This window comes from Carcharodon carcharias, chromosome 13 (assembly GCF_017639515.1).
Source record: "Carcharodon carcharias isolate sCarCar2 chromosome 13, sCarCar2.pri, whole genome shotgun sequence".
NCBI classification, from domain to species: Eukaryota; Metazoa; Chordata; class Chondrichthyes; order Lamniformes; family Lamnidae; genus Carcharodon; species Carcharodon carcharias.
In genome coordinates, this window is record NC_054479.1 from 35,072,406 (window position 1) to 35,095,875 (window position 23,470).

Consider the following 23,470-nt stretch of genomic DNA (forward strand, 5'->3'; position numbering starts at 1 on the left):
ATTTCAGATTTCCAGCACGTGACCTATTTTGATCAAGTTTTTTAAAAAACTCCATTAATCTTTTTCATTGGCCCTAATTGCCCTAGTTACTCAAATGCCTTACACAATTAAGGTCTAGGGGCACTCGAAAACAAACGTGATCAACTCTTCAGTTTTTACGCTGCCAAACTACTACTTGGTATCCGCAGACATATCTTTTAGGCCACCAGCTACGGAACTCAAAACAACTGAATCAAGACGTAAAAAGGAAAGGCTTAACAATGGTCCGATGCCATGTCTCATCAGCACAATAAACAAATTCTATTGACTGTCAAACTTTGAACCTGAAGACATTAAAAAAAGTCAAAACTAATGAGTAGGTTATTCTATGCTGCTCTATAATTTTTTTGTATTTTTATCGTGTACTTAGATTGATTGTAAACTTTATCTTAATTTGACCTTTGGCCACAGGAGTTAATTTAATAAATAAACTTAAATAAGAAAAAAAAATTCCAGGACTCATTACTCTACCCTTGTTTTTTTCCCAGCCAATTTTCTGTTACCTGACAGTGACTTGTTGCTGGGGTAGGTTCTGCAGCCATCTATTGCCCAAGTAGTCAATCCTTTTATGTTGTTTGGGTAATGGCAGGCTATTTGACTGCAGCTAACGTTATAGCCAAGCGCAATCCTGTCAATGTGAGCAGAAGCCCTGGTACTTTCAACCCAAGTACACCATGATCAATTATGGCTACTACACTACTGCCCTGGCTGAAATCACTACACATGGGAGATTAAAACTTTCCTGCCATATCTTCATTGCCTTAACTAGCTGAGTCATTACAATGGGTTGCATTTACATATTTACATGAACATTGTGCTACACATGTAGAAAAACAGCTGATTTTTAAAATAATCCACAAACCTGCCCATTGTAATGAAAGTAAGGGAAACCATGCAACGGTGATAAAAATTAATACTATAAATTTTGGCTAATCTATAGCAAATATACTCTGCCATGTTTAAAATATTTTCATTGTATAAAACACTTGCAAGAGTAAATGACAAATGCCTACAACACTGACGTTAACCACTGCCTGTAACATTAGAAGCTTTTAATAGTCTAATTGTTTTGGTGGAAAATTAGGTCAGGCTCAGAGCAGGGACTAATTTGAGTCTCATTCAACCAAACCATTATTTGTTCTAGTTCTGCTAAATTCTATATGATAGACCCACTGCCAAGCCACCAAAATCTTCTCCGGCCACTGTGCTGTTAGCAGCAGATTTCGAAACAGACCACAAGTGGAATGGGAAAATACCTCAAGATGCTATACAAATACATAATATATTCATGGAAACAATAGCAGGGCCTGTAAAACTGCAGCAATTAGGCACATATCCATTTTGAATAGTGAAGGGGCACAAATACCCACTGGCTGCTAAACAATAGTCTCATTTAAGTTCTGTCGAAGGGTCATGAGGACTCGAAACGTCAACTCTTTTCTTCTCCGCCGATGCTGCCAGACCTGCTGAGTTTTTCCAGGTAATTCTGTTTTTGTCTCATTTAAGTCCCATTATGGAGTCTGCTATTGTGCATCACCAAGTTTCATGCCATTGTGATTTAGATGCTAATTATTTTCAATGCCCTCCACTGTATGGTAGTTGGAAAATGTAAAGTTTGAATGTTTTGAAGAAGTTGGTGTCAATGCAGGTCAGGAACTCTGATAACTAGCTTGTGCACTTTGCAAAATGACAATTGGAAAGCTGAAACAATGAAATAATTTGTTGGCAAAAAGAGGCATGCTGTCTGAACTTTTTATCTTGCATTCATCAGGACAGATTCGCCAGAATATAAATAGTAAGGTGAACAATAATTTATACTGCATGAGAAGAGAGATTGGAGGCAGGTGGATTCTTGATTGGTAGAAGCATTGTCATGGAGATTGCACCAGGGAACAGTTAACTGCCAAGCTTTTGTTTAAATTCAAACCAGGCAAGTCAACTCTGGTTAAGGCATTATCATGGGAAATGAACCAGGGAGTGGCCGACCCTAAGCTTTTGTTAGTTGCTGTTTACAATGGATAGAGCCCTGTGTATGATTATATGTAGCTTCCAGCACACCACACTGCAAGCCTGACTGATAATCTTAAACTGGTTGTCAGTGTAATCCTTAGCACAATCAGGATTGTTTAGCAAGTGTTGTCCAATCGTGGAATCACATCTAACGTTGAACATTCTGTTCTGAGTTTTGCAAGCACAGGCTGGTTAAGTGCAGTCAATATTTTGCCTGCTGTGAACAGCCATGCTTGTTTGATACGATCCAGTCTGAATGTATGGTCTACATATCCGGCACTGAAAATTTGAGTAACAGGTGAAGCTAGCCGTTTCATGTTGCTACGATGCAATAGCAACACAAGTGGTATTGGCAACTAACAGGATGCGGCCATCAAGCCAAAAAGACATTTTGCTTATCACACAAATGGAGAATATGGTAAATGAATTTCAGTGCCAGTGTGACGCCAGATATGTGGTGCATTCATCACGGCAACACCGCTACCAGGGTCCTTTTGCCAATCAAATGCACCCTTTTGTCATGCACTATAAATTGTTGTTCCCTTTAGATTTGGTAATCTTGCGAATCTCTCCTGATGAAAGCAAGACGAAAAGATTCAACAACATCTTTTTCAACAACACAAGCTCTGTACTACCAAACAACTTGTTTCAATATTTTTTTTTCCCTGATAAAGAAGGTCATACAGAACCTAACTACAGTTTTAACATTGGTTCTCATAAGAATCAATGTTTCACTTAAAGTTGTGATTTTCATGAACAACATTATGTGCAGACTTACTGTACACTTAGTTGGAGAAGATTTCTGCTCATCCAATTTTTTGTGTCAGACAAGCAGAGACAAATCATACGGGTGAGGGATCAGAGGGGTGGTGGGAGATACAGCTGAATGTTGTCAGTGTACATCTACAACCTGATGTCTGGCTTTCAGATGATATTGTAAAGTGGGGTAGGTAGCATGCACAGGTAGGTGAGAAATAAAATGGGGTCCCAAGGATAGATCCTTGGGGACACCAGAGATAATAGCACAGGAGTGGGAGGAGAAGGGAGTCAAGGGTTACGGTGGGCGGACAGGAAAGTGGAGTTGAGGTCACAATCAGTTCAGCCATGATCTTATCGAATGGTCGTGCAGAATCAAGGGGCCAAATGGCCTACTCCTGCTCCTAATGCTCTTGTTCTTGTGTTGCGTGAAGGTATTGCATGCAATTCTGTGGCTACGATTCAACAGTCAATAAAGGAACCAAGCAAGAGCAGCTCCACTCAGCCAATGACAGAAGCGAGACATTGAAGCAGGGTAGTGTGGTCAACTGTGGTGAAGACTGCAAATAGGTAGAGAACAATGAGGAGGGGTAGTTTATCACTTTCATTAAGATTGTTAGTGACTTCAATAAGGGCAGTTTCAGACCAGAAACCTGATTGGGGGGAATTCAAACATGGAATTTTAAGGAAAATGGACACAGATTTGGGAGACAATAGCACATTACGGGCTTTTGAGAGGATAAGATGATTGGAGATAGTTAGTCGTTAGTGGGGGTGGTAGAAAAAACTGTACCAGAGGAGAGGGAACTGTTAACAAAATGAGCTAATGTAGGTCCGGGTAGGGAAGTTGGGCGCTCAGCAGTTAGTCAGATTAGGATTGACGGATTAGGAGCTGGGTCTCTTGGACAAGATGAGTTCAAAGAATCAAGACAGGAGATTGGACAGAATATAGAGAAAGACAAGTTCAGGGCTATCCCAGCAAGGAAGAATTAGGGGAAATTTGGTCCACTGGGCTAGTTAACACTTACCAAAGGTGACACAGCTGTATGAGCTAAAATGCTAACAACAATTTGAGACATACCACATAGGAAGGTAGAAAGGGAAACACCAGTATATTCTACTGATCAAAATAATTGCCATTAAAAATATGAATGCAACAGTCAAAAACCAACATATGTGTCAGCCAGGTACAGTCTGCAAAATTTACCCATATTTAAACATTAAGGCATTTAATGGTTATATTGCTCAACTTGTAGCAATCAGCTATAATGCAGAACCATCTACATCTTGGTTATTTCAATTATACAATAAACACACTCAGCTATAATTGTTACCTATAACCTTTAAAACATGGATCTTTACCGGATTAAATCTGTGGCTATTATTAAATACATTGTTGCCTGAGTTCCCCCCATCCCGCCCCACCCAACAAATCATCTCGAGTCAAGAAGCTCCATGAGGTGAATTTTTCATGTAAATCTTTTCATCACAGGCTGATGGTCGAAAGTTAATGCAAATTGATATTACAATTTTTATTTTAAAGCAGAAATTATAGAAAATGCTGTGACCCAAGTTTCCTATTGCTTCCATCCTAATACACTTCAGGAGTTTCTAAGCCTGAACTTTATAGTCCGTCAGCATGACAGAGAGATCATGAGGAATACGGTGCAGCTGTACTATCACTAATGAATTTCACCAAGGCAATATTCACATGGTGTCAATGATATTCTCGATATTTTGAGCACAGTGTCAAGCTTCAAATCAGAGGAAATGCCCAAGGAAACTATTTTTTGCTTTCAGAAGGACTAAAAGGTATTGAGAAGATGGGCCAAAAAAACCCAAACATTTTTCTGGCTAATCTTTTTCCAATTTGAAGTGATTGTACTTCAAAAGGTAGTTCATTACATACTCATATCTCAAAGCACTTTGTGCAAAGTGCTATGCAAAAACAAATATCAATGTTAAACAGTTTTATACTAGATGCCATCTCAGGTAGAGTTAGATACATTAAGAGTTGGAGGCACTGAAAACAACCCACAATGACACCTGGCGGCTTCATGTGTGGCACCTATGGCAAAACCTGCCTCTCAAGGGTTGGCTTCTTTAACCTACAGCAAAGATGCATAATATGGAGACACCCCGTCTGAAATGGATTGTTTGCTGTGTGGCCATCATCCTTTGCAGATTGATGGATGCCGGCAAGAGTTGGATAGATGACTCCTATAAGCGGAACTCAACTTAAGAGCATCTTTGCTGCTCAATTTCTAGCCAAATGATAGGTTGATCCAGTGCTGCTAACAAAAGAACTGCTTGTTTGTACACTGGATAATTTGTTCTTGTACACAGTCTCCTTTTCAAAAGGTGGATAAGAAACATTCAAGTGAGACAAGGTCAAGTATAAACTAACAATCTGGTTTACCTTGCATGAAACATCAATGAACTAAACACATTCCCAACAAGATGTCTATTTCAGTTCTCATACCACGACCAGTAAAATGCAACTCGACGTCTCTATTACGGAATGAATGAATGGATGAGCCGGCGGGGGGGTGTGCGCTCAGAGGAGAGGGAGAACAAATACTCCGAATCTCCCCTCAATTCTCCGGAGAGGGTTGGCTTCAAGTTACTGTCTTGGGTGTGAGGCCATCCCTTACATGATGTGGAAGCTATTGCAACTATATTATCTGTTTATCCAAGTTCCCTTACTGGGTATATTGAAAGAAATGCCAACCTAGTATTAAGAGTGTGAAACGGAGTATGATTTTCGATGACTGTTGCACCTTGTATTTTATTTTTCTGTTTCTGGGAGTTATGCCTTTTTAAACTATTTCTTATTTTACTGCAAAAGTATTTTAAAAATTAAAATCCTTTTCCAGTCACAAAAAAGTTTCAAATGTTACAATTTCATTGGCTGGAATTGAGTACATTATCATTCTGAAAGTGTTTGGTTTAGTTATTCCCATTGTGGAATTTGTAATGACAACAACATGATCGATCCCTTTTATGGCACAAGAGTCCGAGGAAATTATGGTACAAGTGACTTTATTATTTATACCACAACATAATTTTCCTGGGATTTCCCTAAAGCTCTGTCCTTGTGAAAACCTGGGAAATTCATTATAATCAGTAGGGAGAGTGAATTTTTGATGGATTAACATATTAGAGAAATTGCTTAAAAAAAATCAGCTCAGCAAGGGAAAAAATAAAAATTTCACCCTGCACAGTACTTCGGAATCAGTTTATTCAAGATTTTTGTTTTTCTAACCTATCGCAGGTAGGGTTACTTCACTATCAGTAGCTCAATAAAACGCTCAACGCCTTCTATGAATGTAGAAACAGGAGTAGGTCGAATCCTGTTCCACGTTCAATCGTATTGTGAACGGTTGTTTTTGAAGCAGGAAATAACAAGCCTAATTTATGTAATAACTCTTTGCAATCCTTGAAGTCTGAACTCACTGCACTCTTTTCCAAGAGTATTATAAAGCCTAAGTTGTGGTGCCCAGAACAGTACACCCAAGTCTATACTGTGATCTAAGCAGCATTTTGCATTTTAGTAGTAAGGAGCAGCATGCCTGCATTTGAGACATCTCAGCTACTTTATTTCTGCCACAGATCAAACCAGCACATTGCCCAACTCATTTTGAGGTCAGACACACACAGCACTCTGCACGGACAAAATAGTCAACACTTCTTTTGAAACATTACCAGAGGCTTTGTGGACATTGGCTAGTTTGACTGCCAATCGTGCATGCACAGAAGCATCAAGGCCACTAGGGAAGTTTGCTTTTATCACATGTTATTTACTATTTTATACCATATTCAAGTGACTGGTCAGTTACTTTGATTTATATTAAACTTCACTTGTTTTAAATGAAGAAGCAGAGGCCTGCATATACAGATGAAATATCTAAACAATTATAGCAAATTCTTGCCATTAAATAGTAAAGCAATGCATATTTATGAGGTATTTTGTTTTATTAAATCTCATGTAGAATACAGCTAACTTGTGTTAGTTCAACCATTACATAACCTGTTTTCTTTCACTGCACTATATTGAAGTGAACTGCTTTGGGACAAAATATTTAATGTTTTTGATTTTACTTGTTGCTGCAGCAACATATATTGGCCACATTGTGCAAGTTGCCACCAAACTCTCTCTGGCAAACGTTGACAGAAATTCAGTAGTGGAGGATCAGTGAGCACAACGATCTAAGTTATGGCGTTAGTGGCCATCATGCCATTTCAGTAAATTCTAGGCCATTATCTGTAAGCTCCTGAGTAAAAGAGCATTATAACATTTGCCTTCTTCATAACTATGAAAATTGAAACTAAAACAATAGTTAATTTTCTTCTTCATTTAAACATATAACTCCCACAAAGTGCATTTAGGTTGAGCTATATAGTGCACACTGCTTGCTTGTAAAAACAAGATTGTGAAGAGAAACAAAGTAGTATAAAGAATTGACATGCCTGCTGAGTATCTATTAGATGTAACTAAGTTTTAGACATGTTCTGCTCTGGAACTGGCACTCAGGGACATTGAGCCAATGTAACTGAGAAGTTAGATAGATAGATAAACATTCAAATGACAAAGATTGAACAGGAACAATGACTGTTTCCAACACTTTTTTTCAGTGTCCAACTCACTGAAATGCAACATGAACAAATGCATAATCTTTTCAAATATAATTCAAATCCAAGATCTGAGTCTCTTCCTGGAAAATGAAATAAACCAAGAGGAAGATAAAGTGACAGGCTGAGAAAAAAGCTGAAATATAATGCTCACCTGGAAACAGGACTGTAAAACTACAGCAATTCAGTTCAAATCAAAGTCTTGCCACATCAAACCAATCTATGAAAATTTGGGATTATGATAATTTTATGTAAAATATAAGAACTGAGGGAAGAGGATTCAAATTTATTAAGATTTTCTTTACAAAGAAGTTTTCATTTCTTTTAAATTCACTTTTGATTTGAAATACAAGTCACTGTTTAGTGAAATTATGCAAATTTCAAGCAATAATGCCATGCTAATGGTGATGCTCAAGACAAGTCAGAAGACACTGTTCAATGGCATTTAATAGAATATATTATTAGGGTCAATGACTTTTGGCGATTGGGGTTGTGTTTATTACGAAGTGTGACACTCCTGAGAAGTATGCTGCATGCATTTACATATGAAAGGTACTAAAGCAGAAGAGCCAAAAGTTCAAATCAATGTGTACTACATATGAAAGGAGGCACAACAGGTTACCTAATTTTGACTTCCTCATCTGGTATGCTTCAAATAGTGTCTGTAGTTCTTGATATTTCCCAGTTAATTGGAGTTTCAGGCAGTCCAATTTGGGGTGATATTGTAGATTCTGTTCTGCTAGACTACGATTACTAGCAAGACTTATGTCTTTATTTGGCTGTATATTCCGTACCTGAAAAACAAGAAAAAATTCTTCAACTTCATGTTACAATTGGAGCATTAGCCAATCCTTGCCAAACACAGATAAAAGCAAAATACTGTGGATGCTGGAAATCTGAAACAAAAACAGAAAATGCTGGAAAAACTCAGGAGGTCTGAAGCATCTGTGGAGAGAGAAACAGAGTTGACGTTGAGTCTGTATGACCCTTCTTCAGAGCTAAAGAGTAGAAGAAATGTGATGAAATTTATACAGTTTAAGAGGGGTGAAGCAGGTGAAGCTGGACAGAAGGCCAGTGATATTGGGGGCAAAGGAGAGATTGATAAAGATGTCATGAACAAAAGGACAAAGGAGGTGTTAATGGTAGAGGGAAGGACTAAAAAAAGTGCTGATAGTGGAAAAGGTAAGAAAGCAGAATGTGATAATAGAACAAGGGAAAGCACTCCAAAAAGAGCAACATGAACAAGTGACAGATGGCCCTTATGGGAACACTAATTTGTTACCCTTGTTACTCCAGTAAGTTTGCAGTATTTTGAACTGTTTTTGTTTCAGCCATGTAGAATTCCACTGTGTCTATGCACTGTTACCCATTGAAATCATAGAAAGGTTATAGTACAGAAAGAGGCCATTCAGCCCATCATGTCCGTGCCTGCCAGAAAAAGAAATTAGCCGCTCATTTTAATCCTACTTTCCAGCACCTGGTTCATAGCCATGCAGGTTACAGCGCTTCAGATGCAGATCCATTGCTTGGATTTTCCCTTAAAGGTTCAGTGTTACAACAGTATAGCAATATAGTGCAGGCAATCACATCAGCTGCTAAAAATAGGTCTATGAAATTCTTTTTGCAAGGATCACGCCATAGCAGAAATCTAATAGATGCGTAGCAGAATTTGAGCATGGTGTTATACAAATAAGCCGATAAAGTAATTTTGAACCTTAAATCCAAAATTTTGTTTGCTCTATCCTAACCCTGTCCAGCAAACGATCAACATCATCTGTGGAAGCTCAATTGTTGAATCTGTTCAAGACAAAAATCAATAGATTTCTGGATACTAATGACATCAAAGGATATGGGGATAGTGGGGAAAAATGGCGTGGAGGTAGATGATCAACCATGATCTGTTTGAATGGCAGAGCAGACTCGATGGACCAAATGGCCTACCCTTGCTCCTATGTTCACCACCCGAGTTGAAGCATAAACCCGATGGGTTGAGCTGCTCCACCTTAGGTTTCATGGCGTTATCACAGTTGCGGATTCAATTATCGCCAGATTTACCTTTCCATTATAATTTTCTTACTGGAGTTGGAGGGTTCTGCCTTCTCTCTGCCCACACCAAAAGGGGAGGCTGTGGCATTATCACTGGATGAGCAATCCAGAGACCCAGGATAATGCTCCAGGGATTTGGGTTCAAATCCCACCATGGCAGATGGTGAAATTTGAATTCAACATAAAAGCAGAATCTGGAATGAAAAGTCTGATGACGACCATGAAACCATTGTCGATTGTCGTAAAAACCTATCTGATTCACTAATGCCCTTTAGGGAAGGAAATCTGGCATCCTGGTCTACATGTGACTCCAGACCCACAGCAATATGATTGACTCTTAAGTGTCCCCTGAAATGGCCTAGCAAGCCACTCAGTTGTATCAAACCGCTATAGAGTCTAAAAGGAATGAAACTGGCACTGGGTGCCAGTACCTACATGACCTGGACTGCAGCAGTTCAAGGAGGCAGCTCAGCACCACCTTCTGAAGGGAAATTAGGGATTGACAATAAATTCTGGCCTAGCCAGCAACGCTCACATAGGGGTTCGGTTAGCTCAGATGGTTGGGTGGCTGGTTTGTGAGGCAGAGTGACGCCAACAGCGCAGGTTCAATTCCTGTACCAGCTGATGTCATCCATGAAGGTCCCGCCTTCTTAATCTTTACTGAGGTGTGGTGACCTTCTGGTTAAACTCACCACCAGTCATCTCCTTCTGATGAGAGAGCAGCCTATGGTCCTCTGGGACTACAGTGACATTAATTTCATGAACGAATTTAAAAAATGGCATACTATGTACTTTCCCTAAGCAAAAAGGGGCCGCATGGCATCCCAATCACTTCCTTTCAAAAAAAGTGAAGATATTTAGCAACAAGTTAAGAAAAATTTGGCAAATTTTCCCTCGTGCAGTTAAACAGAACTTTTAAGCTTACTTAGAAACCCTCTGGTATTACATTATGCAGCACCTTAAAGGTGTTGAATTTTGTCCAGAGAGGTTAATTTTTCACTACTCTGGCACTTTATTTTAATTTGGTTGCATTTTATGTCAAACATTAGTTTTTCTGCTTACCTCAAGGCAAGAAAAGCTGAATTACTCTGCATTTAAGATATTTGTGCTTTTAAATAACTAAACATTGTCAAAGCTAACAGGAAGTCTGTGTCCAAATCGAAAATACAATATTTAGCTCTACAGATACATTTTGCAGGGTGGGTGCCCAAGATTAACTCATCGAATGTCCAGTAAGCTTGTAACTTTGAATGCAGAGCAAGCTACAAATTAATAATGCAGATACATCCAGCCAACTAAGCATTTTGAACTCGTAAAACACCTATAAAATTATACTTGTACATAAATTAGGATGTGCAATTAATCACGTTAATCACAGAAATTAACTGCATTAAAAAATTAATCTCCAAAAAAAATTTGTTAACTTCCACGATTAACAAGTTATGAAAAGCCCACTTGATTTTTTTAAAAAATTCTACTCAAACACCGCAGTGTCTTGCATAAGACTATTTTCACTTCCAATGATATATAATCAACTATGCATTAGGACTATAAAATAGGTTTAGCCCTAATTTTGCTTTCGACACATTTCAAACATAATGTGCAAATTCACATTACAGGCACAGCTATTTATGATCAACGTCTAATGCTACATATGGCAAGGCCAAATGTGTCATTTAATTACCACCCCAGTCTACACAATTATTAAAATGATGGAAGGTGTTGTTGACAGTAATATGAAGTGGCAGTTATTCAGCAACAATCTATACACCAATGTTCTGTTCGGGATCCACCAGGGCCACTCAGCTCCTGATCTCATTACAATCTTGGTCCAAAGATGGACAGAAGAGCTGAATTCCAGAGGTGAGGTGAGAGCAAGTACCCTAGGCTTCAGGGCACATTTGACCAAGTGCAGCATTCATACCACACAAGTGCCAGGCAATGAGCTTCTCCAGCAAGAGAATCTAACCATCTCCCATTCAACAACATTACCATTACTGAATCCACCAACATCCTGAGGGTTACCACCGACCGAAACTTAACTGGACCAGCTATATAAATACTGTGGCTATAAGAGTTCAGACAGAGGCTGGGAATTCTGCAGAGATTAACTCACCTTCTGACTCCCAAAAGCCTGCTCACCATCTACAAGGCACAAGTAAGGAGTGTAATGGAATACTCTCCACTTGCCTAAATTAGTGTAGTTCCAAGAACACTCGAAGAAGCTCAGCACCATCCAAAGCAGCCCGCATGATCAGCAACTCATGCACCACCTTAAACATTCACTCTATCCACCAATGTACAGAGCAGCAGTGTGTGCCTCTATGAGGTGCAATGCAGTAATTCGCCAAGCTTCCTTTCCAAACCCGTGACCTCCACCACATATAAAAACAAAGGCAGTAGATGCATGGGAATGCCACCATCCGCAGGTCCCCCAAGTCTCTCACCATCCCCACTTGGAAATATATCGCTGCTCCTTCTTGGTCATGGGGTCAAAATTCCAGAACACCCTCCCTCACAGCAGCGGTGTACCACGTACACTGCAGCAGTTCAAGGCAGCAACTCATTGCCATATTCTCAAACTTATTTAGGGGTGAGTACATATGGAGTTAAAGGCTGAAAAATCTCCAAGGCCTGAAAATCTACATCCGAGTGTTCCAAAAGGAAGTGGCCCTGGAAATATTGGATGCATTGGTGGTCAACTTCCTGTCATGAAGCTATTAAAGTATATAATATTATTGGAAAATATTTATTTTAAAATAGAGTTTAGTCTGTGGGTGTGTCTTAATTGGATTAAAGCCAGCTAGTCTGGGTGCTTTAATGTGCACTAGTTTTGATATGTAAGAGAGATTGCATTTTTTGAATAGAGCATTCTAGTGGGGGTGAAAACTGACACCTGTCTTGCAGCTACCAATCAAATGTATATATTACTAATAAAATTGGTAATATCAAAGGGGTTTCATTGTTAAAAGGTGGAGTTCAAAGAGGTTGATGATACAATGAGAATTTACATTCAATGGGGATGGTAGGTATAACTTTAGCAGTTTTCAGGTGTGCAGGGCAGAGGTAATGCAAGATCAAAAGGCAGCTGCAAGCCTCCAACTGTCTCCACAGGAAGCAGAGTGAAAAGAACCTTATCTTGAATCCGTAAGGTGAAAATACTTTGCCTGGGGTTTAGTTAAATCTATGGATTGCTGTTGCCTTAATGGAGATTAGTTTGGGAATTTGTTATAAGTTATGACAGTAGTAATTTGTAGCCATGTGGATATATTTAACCTGTGTTATGTTTCATTTAGTCCAATATAAAGCCTCAAGAACTGGTGGTCTGATTCCTGAATGTAGAGCTGCATCTCAAACATAACATTTAAAATTATAGGTTATGACAGTTGTTTAAAGTTTCTTTCTGGGATTTTTAAAATAACTCCACTTTACCAACTGCATCTATCATAACATTCCAAAATTCTATAGACTCTACAGCAGTTCCTACAGATTGGAGGGTAGCAAATATAACCCCACTTTTAAAAAAAGGAGTGTAAAAACAGAGAATTACAGACCAGTTAGCCTATAGTAGTGGGGAAAATGCTAGAATCTATTATAAAAGACATGGTAACAGGACACTTGGAAAGCATTAATGGGATTAGACAGTCAGCATGGGTTTATGAAAGGGAAATCATGCTTTAACTAATCCACTGGAGTTTTTTTGAGGATGTAACTAGTAGAATAGATAAGGCAGAACCAGTGGATGTGGTGTATTGGATTTCAAAGCTTTTGATAAGGACTCACATAAGAGATTAGCGGCAAAATTAAAGCACATGGGATTGGGGGTAATATACTGGCATGGATTGAGAATTGGTTGACAGACCGGAAATGGAGAGCGGGAATAAATGGTTTTTTGTCCAGGTGGCAAGTAGTGACTAGTGGTGTACCGCAGGGATCAGTGCTTGGGTCCCAGCTATTCATGATATATATAAATGACTTGGATGAGGGAACCAAATGCAACATTTCCAAGTTTGCTGATGACACAAAACTGGGCGGGGTTGTGAGTAGGATGCAAGGAGGCTTCAGGGCGATTTAGACAAGTTGTGTGAGTGGGCAAACACATGGCAGATGCAGTATAACGTGGATAAATGTGAAGTTATACACTTCAGTGTGAAAAACAGAAAGGCAGAGTATAGTTAAATGGTGATTTATTGGGAAATGTGGATGTACAAAGCGATCTAGGTGTCTTTGTACACTAGTCAATGAAAGTAAATAGGCAGGTGCAGCAAGAAATTAGGAAGGCAAATGGTATGTTGGCCTTTATTGCAAGAGGACTTGAGTTCAGAAGTAGGGGTGTCTTACTGCAGTTATACAGGGCCTTGGTGAGACCACATGGAATATGGAGTGCATTTTTGGTCTCCCTACCTAAGAAGGGATATATTTGCCATAGAGGGAGTGCAGCGAAGGTTCATTAGGCTGATACCGGGGATGGCAGTACTGTTGTATGAGGAGAGATTGATTCGACTGGGTCTGTATTCATTAGCGTTTAGAAGAATGAGAGGGGGTCTGATTGAAACGTATAAAATTCTATCAGGTCTAGAGAAACTGGATACAGGGAGGATGTTTACCCTGGTTGGGGAGTCTAGAACCAGGGGCCACAGTCTCAGGATACGGCATAGGTCATTTAGGACTGAGATGAGGAAATTCTCTACCACAGAAGGCTGTGGAGGCCGGGTCGCTGAGTATATTCAAGAAATTGATAAATATTTGGATATTAGGCACATCAAGGGGTATGGAGAGAAAGCAGGAATATGGCATTGAGATAGAGGATCAGCCATGATCATATTGAATGGCAGAGCAGGCTCGAAGGGGGGCTGAATGGCCTACTCCTGATCCTAGTTTCTATGTGTATACCCCAAATAATATTTATTGCCTTTTTATCAGTTGCTTAACGCTGTGACCCATAAAGAATGAGGCTCAGCTCAGCTGTCCACAATAAGGTTTCAAAATGATTGTTCCCCCTAAGATGATACAGATCAGCAATCATCTTTCTCTACAATGAATACGTAAGTGTGCTAACCAGATCTAGTGTCATTGTTTGACAAATCCGAAACTCATTGCTCTAACACCAGGCTTGGGCCCTGCTGCTTCACTGAATTTTACCAGAATGGTGTGAGATTTCACTTGGCTGAACTTCCTAAACACATGCCTCAAATCAACAGTTCAACTCAATTCACCACTCTTCGGCTCCTATGTAGCATAGTCCAGCCATTACCAATTAATCAAATGCGACAGATTGTCCTTAATCCTAGTTTAGAACTGCAAAATTCTATTCTTCCCATTTTCAAAGCATTCCATGATTTTTCTCTATGAAGCCAATACCAGATAAGGCTATAAAAGTGAAGGGGTTATGTGTATCTAAGTGAACAGAAGGATCCAACTGGAATTTTCACCATCCGACTTGCAATAATATTACACCAAAATCTATGTTGATCTTACCGTCAGCAGCTTAAACCAAAATCTCCTGACCTCATGCACAGAACCAGCACAAAGTAAGCACAAATTCAGTAGAACTACTGAGGCCCAAAGAAACATGCAGATCATTCCTTTTTTATCTTATTGATATTATGAAAATTAGATTGAAATCATGAGACCATTATTTACATAGTTATAGAGTCTATGGTGCAGAAATAGGCGAGTCAACCCAACTGGTCTATGCCAGTGTTTATGCTCCATACAAGGCCCCTCCCACTGCTTCATTTAACCCCATCAGCATATCCCTCCGTTCCTGTCTCTCGTGTTTATTAGTTTCCCCTTAAATGCATTTATGCTATTTACCTCAACTACTCCTTGTAGTGGTGTCTCACGTCCTCACCACTCTTTGGATAAAAGAAGTTTCCCCTGAATTTGGTATTGGAAGTTAGGGACTATCGATATGGTCTCTAGTTTTAGACTGCCTACAAGTAGAAACACTTTCTCTACATCTACTCTTCGTAATCTTTAAAAGATTAGTCATCTCTTTTCTCACCTGTTCAGCTTTTCCTGATAAGTAAATTCTCTCAATTTTGGATTCATTCTTGTAAATCTTTTTTTGCACCTTCTCCAGTGCCTCTATCCTTTAGGTAAAGTGGAGACCAGGAATATACAGTATTCCAACTGTGGGATAATCAAGGTTCTATACAAATTTAAAGAAAATTATCTGCTCTTCAATTCTATCCTCTAGAAACACGTACTTGTGCATATGAAAGAGCACGCAATTCTGGAATCTTATTAACAGTACAGATTCTATTGCCATTAGAAGCAATCACAAATATATAAGGAAGCAAAGGTCCTAGGGTACTTAAAAACAAATTTCCAAGAGAAAACACACCAGAAAGCAAGCCCAGGGATTGTTCCAAGACTGAAACTCCTCACTCACAGTGATCTCAGGTTTGGTGGACATGTGCTACACTTACATGTCTGGACATGCATTTATACCCATTCAGAACTCACATTAATATAGGAAACTTGCATTCACCTGTATTTTGCATAATTAAAGCCACATTAATGAGTAATTTAGGATTTTGATAGATGCAACATAGGAGCGGCGCAAATGATTGAGGAATTGTGCCATTGTAAGATTCCAGCATAAAACCAAGGTAGGTGCGAAATCTCAAAAAACACATGTAATGCAGTTCCTACTGAGGAAATTCCTAGCCATGAGCTTTTAAATTTTAGACAAAATGCAATACTTACTGGCTCATTCCAACCACAAAAGCTACTCAAGGCCAGCTTTGCTGGATCCACTGGCCTCTTCCTGCCTGTTATGTTTATATGCAATCAAAAAATATTATGAAGAAACATGGAGCAAACATGGATTTATCCAGCCCAGTAGAACGTAATAGTACTTGTTATACCATGGTATGAATAATCTGAAATGGCAATCAACACCAAATCATATTCCAAATCCATTGGTTAATTATTCTACATGCAGAGAAAATCCAATGCATCTTAATTGTAAAAACAACCCTGAAAGTCAAAATTATCAGTGTACTTATCCATAACCTCTCCATTGTTTCTCCTTCAAGACACTCCTTAAAACCTACCTCTATTTACATGGCTTGTTGTCAAATTTTGTGATGATACTCCTATGAAGCACCTTGGGACATTTTACTGTTAGAGGTGCTGTACAAATATAAATTGTTCTTGTATAAATACATTTATACTGTTAATTTACTGGGTAGTAAACTGAATAATTGGCTAACATTCTATTATTCAGCCCCTACAACTCTACTGATAAAGTCTGACCAAACAGTTTCAAAAAGTAGTGAGGCCAACCACTATTTGTTGTTATTGGTGTTGCATCCATTATATAAATATGGCAAAAGGCAAAAAACTGCGGATGCTGGAAATCCAAAACAAGAAAAATACATGGAAAAACTCAGCAGGTCTGGCAGCATCTGCGGAGAGAAACACATTTAATGTTTCGAGTCCATATGACGCTTCCACAGAACAGTCATATGGACTCAAAATTTTAACTGTGTTCCTCTCCGCAGATGCTGCCAGACCTGCTGAGTTTTTCCAGGTATTTTTATTTTACATTAATATGGCAATTTGTTTTTAAATTACCAAATCAATCAACCTTAAGATTTTGGTTTAGACGATTATTAAGCTACATGGTAGCTACCATTTCTTGTAACATGTTCCAGATGGCATAACCTCTACAAATATAAATTTGGTCCATGAAAATGGATCAGTTTATATTGCTTGTACTGCCATATATATATATATATATATATATATAAAAAAACACAACATTAACGATGTATTATGGCAAGGCTTTCATCCAGAAGATAAATATAACGGCAGCATTAATAGTTCCTTCAACCAAAGCTGCAGTTAGAATTGGCTCAATAATAATCCAATGAGAGGGATGGCAGGTTATTACAAAGTATTTACCCTACAGAATGAGGCCAGTCAGCCAAGCAGGTCCATGCCAGTGTTTATGCTCCATAGTGGTCTCCTCTCATTCCTTGAACATCAATAGGCCATCAATTTACAAAGCAACTCTTTGTTGCAAATTATTCATTTTTGATTTGAAAAACAAAATGAATGAACACTTAAATTTCACAAAACTTGTTTTAAAAAAAATACAAATCTAACATGACAGTATAAAGCTCTCGGCACATTTCCTATATCCTTTTAGGAAAGGAGATTTATGTTCAATATTTAAAACATAAAACTATGGTGCAGTCTATTATACTTCTCAGATCTTGACTTCAAGATTGTACAATTCCTTGTGCCATTTTCCCCCTTGGCCTGCCTTTTCTTCTCTCAGCATTCAACTGTGAACCAGTGGCCTAGCCTGACAATATCTAACACCCCCACCAAAAAAAAAAATCAAGTGGAGAAATAAGGTAAATTTCAGTACTCCTAAAGCTATTTCCTTTTGATCATTCAATAACAAATGTATAATTCAATGGTGTGTTACACTCCACACAATCTCTTGTTCCATGTTTAAAACACTGTATTGTCTTTTTAAAACAATAGAAAACAGCTTAATACAAATACAAGTCAGTTTTCTAATGGTTATGTACTACAGTCGATTTTTAAAATAAAACTTAGCAATGTTTAGAACTGTAGATCTCAATCGATTCTCTCATTTAGTTTCCAGGACTACCTCCCATTTCTGAATGCCATTTTCTCAAAATCAACAGCCGAACAAACCTGAAACATAGCTGCAGCAATGTATTCATGATGTCACAGCACTTCACAAAGAAACCTTTGTTTAAAAAAGTGTACACAATAAAAAAAAAAACGAGGAAGCTCCCAAAACACACTAGAGTTAATTTTTTTGGGAGGACTGGTAGGAGAGGAAGAGGTGAAAGAAATTAAACCTCAAAGATGCATTTTTATATAAAGACGTACCACCCAGTTTGATACTGAGCTATCAAAAATTATATTGGACTCGATCCCCAACTATACCTTTTGCTAATTTCAGAGATACCATTATTACTGGCAGAGTGAAAACATCCAGGCTCTCCCTTCGCTTCCATCCAGGAATCTTTGCTAGAAAATGCACACAATCAGTTGAGGGTGAGACTGGCTAAACCAGTGACTTTAGACTTTTGAGAGTGGCAGGCTCTTTGTATATATTGACACACACCTAAAGTGCCCATCCTAGGTTCCAGAAGACAGCACAAGTAGAAGTGCAGCAAAAACAATATACATTAACAAATAATGCGGTATTGAGTTCATACTTGAGCATCTCAGAAAAAGACGTTGGTAGCCATGGAACCAGAATCGCTATTCAAGGCAACACCCTCAAGGCAGGAAATGAAGATTTTAAAAACGAATACACACGCCACTCACCAGTTTAAAATCATGTATTGTCTTTTTATATATTTGAGTTTTGTACTATTCTGAGTTAAATAGTCAAATGGACTGCAAATTATGAAGCAAGTAAGTAGAGTTAGCTGCATAGAATTTTCCCTGCAGTAGTCTGAAAATCAAGACACTGTAGCACTAGATAGAGACACTACAGCACTACTAGATAGTTCCCATTATAAGTGTGGATATTAGAAATTTCTAATGCAAATAAAAAATAAGGATAAAAAATGACTCTAAACTTAGTACTAAATTACATCTGCACAACCCAATACAATTATCACACTCAGCTTCTCCTAAAATCTAGTCTCAACTCTGCACATGCACAAAAGAAGTCCAACATTAATTTAAACCATTTTCCATCTCCTATTACAAAAAATACCTGATCCCACTTGAAAAACAATGTTTTAGCCTAGGCCTTTTGGCATTCATCTGCTTTGTTTAGCATTTTCTCTTTACGTAGTTGGATTGTTCTTATTCATTCATGGGATATGGGTGTCACTGGCAAAGCAAGCATTTATTGTCCACGAGAAGGCGGCGAGTTGCTTTCTTGAATTGCTGCAGTATATGTGGTGGATGCACACCTAGAGTGCTATTAATTTATAACCCAGCAACAGTGAAGTTAACAGTGTTATATTTCCAAGTCAAGATGGTGCGTGACTGAGAGGAAAGCTTGTAGGTGATGGTGTTCATATGCGTCTACTGCTCATCCTTCGTGGCAGTAAAGATCACAGGTTTGGAGCACAATCTTGTTCACTATTGTAAACTTTTTGCATTTTCAAATAAAAAAAGAAACATCTTTAAAGCTAATTAAATTTGCTATTCGAGCAGTTAATACAGAAAAATGGCCATTCCCAACCAATGAAATTTGGTAAAAGTATTCAAAACCATGAGGGTTGAGACTGAGTAGATGGGGAGAAACATTTCCCATTGGCAGAAGAGCCAAGAATTAGGGAATACAAATTTAAGGCAATTGGTAAAATAAGCAACAAGAAAACTTTTTTTTACACAATGAGGGGTTAGGATCTGGAATGCACTGAGTGCCAGATGGAGGCAGATTCAATTGTGGCTTTCAAAACGGAATTGGATAAGCACCCCCAAAAGAAAGAAAATTGCAGGGAAAGGACAGGGCGGTGGGAATAACTGAGTCGCTCTTGCAGGGCCACTGGCAGAGACACAACACGCTGAATGGCCTCCTTCTGTGCTATAACCATCCTATGGTTCTAAAAACAGCCGCATTATAGGCAGGAAGATAAAGAGAGATGGACCTGTGCAAAGTTCAGGTGAAAACTCATCCCGTCTTTCTCACCTTCAACCTCCTGCCTAATTACTTACAGGAAGGAGGGGGTGGGTTAAGAATTTACAACCCGCCCTCGACCAAGGCTCCTGAACACTCAGTGAGTGATTCTAATCCTTGTGGAAATGTGGACTACTGCTGCACAACCTGTGGAGATTCGGCAGTAGCAGCCTGGGAGAGTTGCAGCGCCACAGCCCCGGTGATTTCCGTGTTTACACAGAGGATCCTCAGCCAGGCGTTAAACTGGGGCTCTGGGTGGGGACCCCGCCCATGGTCACAGCTGCTCCCCCACCCCCACCCCTCCTCCTCCCCCCCTCCTTTCCTCTTCCCTCCACTCCATTGTTTCTCTCTCTCTCACACACACAGGGACAACTTTCCCAACGTCAACCCCGGCCCCGTTTACTCTTCAGGTTCTCCCCCCCAACCCCCTCCCTTTGTAAAGCCAGGAATCACCTCACGAAACTCACCCCCTCCATCTCCTCCGCCATTTTATTCAGCTTCTCCTCATCCTCCAGCAACTCATTCAGCTCCTGCAAGCTCAGGGAGCTGAGGTCCGGCAACGACATTTTACCTCACTCACTCCCTCCGTCCCAAGTCCCGGCTCCCGAGGCAACCCCAGCTCCGAGCGGAAATCACCGCCCACGCCATTCTGATTGACAGGGTCCTTAACCACTAGACTCCGGCTCCTGAGGTCGCCCCTGGCACCCACCCGGCCCCGCCCATATTGCTCTGATTGACAGGCTTCTCAACCAATAGCCCGCCAGGTGAAGTCATCCGCCTCTGGGTCCCAAGGACACTGCCACGCCCCAGCTGCTGTACAACAACAAAGCCAGGTTCCAGGTGTGGGTTCCAACCTCTATGAGGGTTAAAGGTCTTCTTCGTGAGTCTGTTCCTGACTATTAACAGATCCAGACGGAGCATCGTCGATGGCGGTGTTCGTCCCAGCTGCATGCCTCTCTGCCTTGGCTACATTCACGTCCATGGAGAGGGAGGCATGCAGAGTCCGCAAGGGCGCTGGAAGTTTTTCCAATGGGCAGAGGGATTGGAGCACATTGTTATTATAATTTCATAAACACTTCATTACAAATGTGAAATACTGCAGCTGTGTGGAAATCTGAAATAAAAACAGAAAATGCTAAAAATAGCAGGTCAGGCGGCATCTGTGCGGAGGGAAACAGTATTTTAATTGAATGATCTTTAATCAGAGAGAGTGGAGATCGTGAATTTGAATGCTTATATCTTGTACTCTAAGTTTCTATTTAATTTGATTCTATCATAGTGAAGTTATAATCTCTATTCAGCTAGATAGCCCTGGCTATTACAATGCGCAGCATCTCATTGCATCATTTAAATTCATTGCCACATATATACAATGATGCCATTTTAAATATCCCAGGGTAAGAATATCACAATTTCAGTTCTTGCATACATTGATCAGACTTTTCCCAGAGATCATATTTTTAATATTTTCCTGTATACAAAGAGCACAAATGCACCAAAATGGAAAAAAAATAAACTGTTTCCAAAACTGTTTTCACTTATGCATGCTGCAATTTTAAAAATGTAAGCTATGCGTTAATATTTAAAACCTACTGTTTACTGTTATGTTGTGTCTGTTTTCTAATTTGTTTTCTGGTTCAGCTGTTCTCCGCTGTTGCCTTATTTTCTAACTCTACTCTCTCCTTTTTCCTCTTTTCCTGTTTTTAATGATTGACTCTCTTCCCCTTTTATTAGTTTCTAATGTCCATTTTGATTCCTTCTACGACTTTGAATCATTTATGCCCTCCTTCATAATTTTTCAATTGCAAGATGAGACGTTGTCCTGTAGAAGGAATAGAATACACCACAGGAAGTCTATGGGAATTCAGACCTTTTAATCCATTCAAGGTGGCTGCGTTAGAGATATTTGGAAGAGGGAGTATAGAGAGATTGAGGAAATGAAACTGAAGACTGATGGCCCGTATCCCATGACATGCATCCACTTAGAAAATGAGCAAAATCTGACTCTCAGCTTCAGAAAAATTGACAGAGCTCCTAAAAAGCCGACAACTCAAGAATTGTCGTAATTAAACAACTATGACATGAAAACAAGTACTTACAGGAACTTTGTAAGCTAAGCTTTCGGTCTACACAACACTTGTTTGTATTGGAGCAAATAAGAAAGACTGAGCTTGCATTTATAGCATAAAAGTGTGAAGGTGGAATTTAAAATTTGAAGGCACAAAAATTGTGGTACGTTTCTAGGCCATGTCTGGGCATGCTGTCATAGATTCATAGAATTATACAGCACAGAAACAGACCCTTCGGCCCATCGTGTCTGTGCCAGCCATCAAGCACCTATCTATTCTAATCTCATTTCCCAGCACTTGGCCTGTAGCCCTGTATGCTATGGCATTTCAAGTGCTCATCTAAATATTTCTTAAAAGTTGTGAGGGTTCCTGCCTCTACCACCCCCTCAGGCAGTGTGTTCCAGATTCCAGCTACCCTCTGGGTGAAAAAAAATTTCCTCAAAACCCCGCTAAACCTCCTGCCCCTTACCTTAAGTCTATGTTCCCTGATTATTGACACCTCTGCTAAGGGGAAAAGTTTCTTCCTATCTACCCTACCTATGCCCCTCATAATTTTGTATACCTCTATCGAACCTGAATGGGGGAACCTCCCCACTCAGCCTTCTCTGCTCTAAGGAAAACACCCTAGCCTATCCAGTCTCTCTTCATAGCTGAAACGCTCCAGTCAGGCAACATCCTGGTGAATCTCCTCTGCACCCTCTCCAGTGTAATCACATCCTTCCTATAGTGTGGTGACCAGAACTGCACACAGTACTCCAGCTGTGGCCTAACTAGCATTTTATACAGTTCCAACATAACCTCCCTGCTCTTATATTCTATGCCTTGGCTAATAAGGGCAAGTATCTCATATGCCTTCTTAACCACCTTGTCTACCTGTGCTGCTGCCTTCAGGGATCTATGGATATGTACACCAAGGTCCCTCTGATCTTCTGTACTTCCTAGGGTGATACCATTCATTGTGTATTCCCTTGCCATGTTAGTCCTCTCAAAATGCATCACCTCACACTTCTCAGGATTAAATTTGATTTGCCACTGCTTTGCCCATTTTACCAGCCCATCTATATGGTCCGTAATTTAAGGCTTTCCTCCTCACTATTTATGACACCACCAATTTTCATGTCATCTGTGAACTTATTGATCATACTTCCTATATTTGCATCTAATTCATTAATGTACACTACAAACTGCAAGGGTCCCAGCACTGACCCCTGCAGTACACCACTCATCACAGGCTTCCAATCGCAAAAATTAACCTTCGACCATCACCCTTTGCCTC

General features: G+C 39.6%; 1 protein-coding gene across 1 annotated transcript in view; it reads right to left on the reverse strand.

Moving 5' to 3' along the window:
* vps37ba (VPS37B subunit of ESCRT-I a) overlaps positions 1 to 20,764 on the reverse strand; it is a 45,101-nt gene extending 24,337 nt beyond the window's left edge. The window contains exons 1-2 of the mRNA XM_041203371.1: positions 20,593 to 20,764; positions 8,060 to 8,231 (exon numbers count right to left, since the gene is read on the reverse strand). Coding sequence (XP_041059305.1) covers positions 8,060 to 8,231; positions 20,593 to 20,691 — 271 coding nt within the window. The 5' untranslated portion in view covers positions 20,692 to 20,764. The remainder of the gene's footprint in view (positions 1 to 8,059; positions 8,232 to 20,592) is intronic.
* Between the last annotated feature and the right edge of the window lie 2,706 nt (positions 20,765 to 23,470).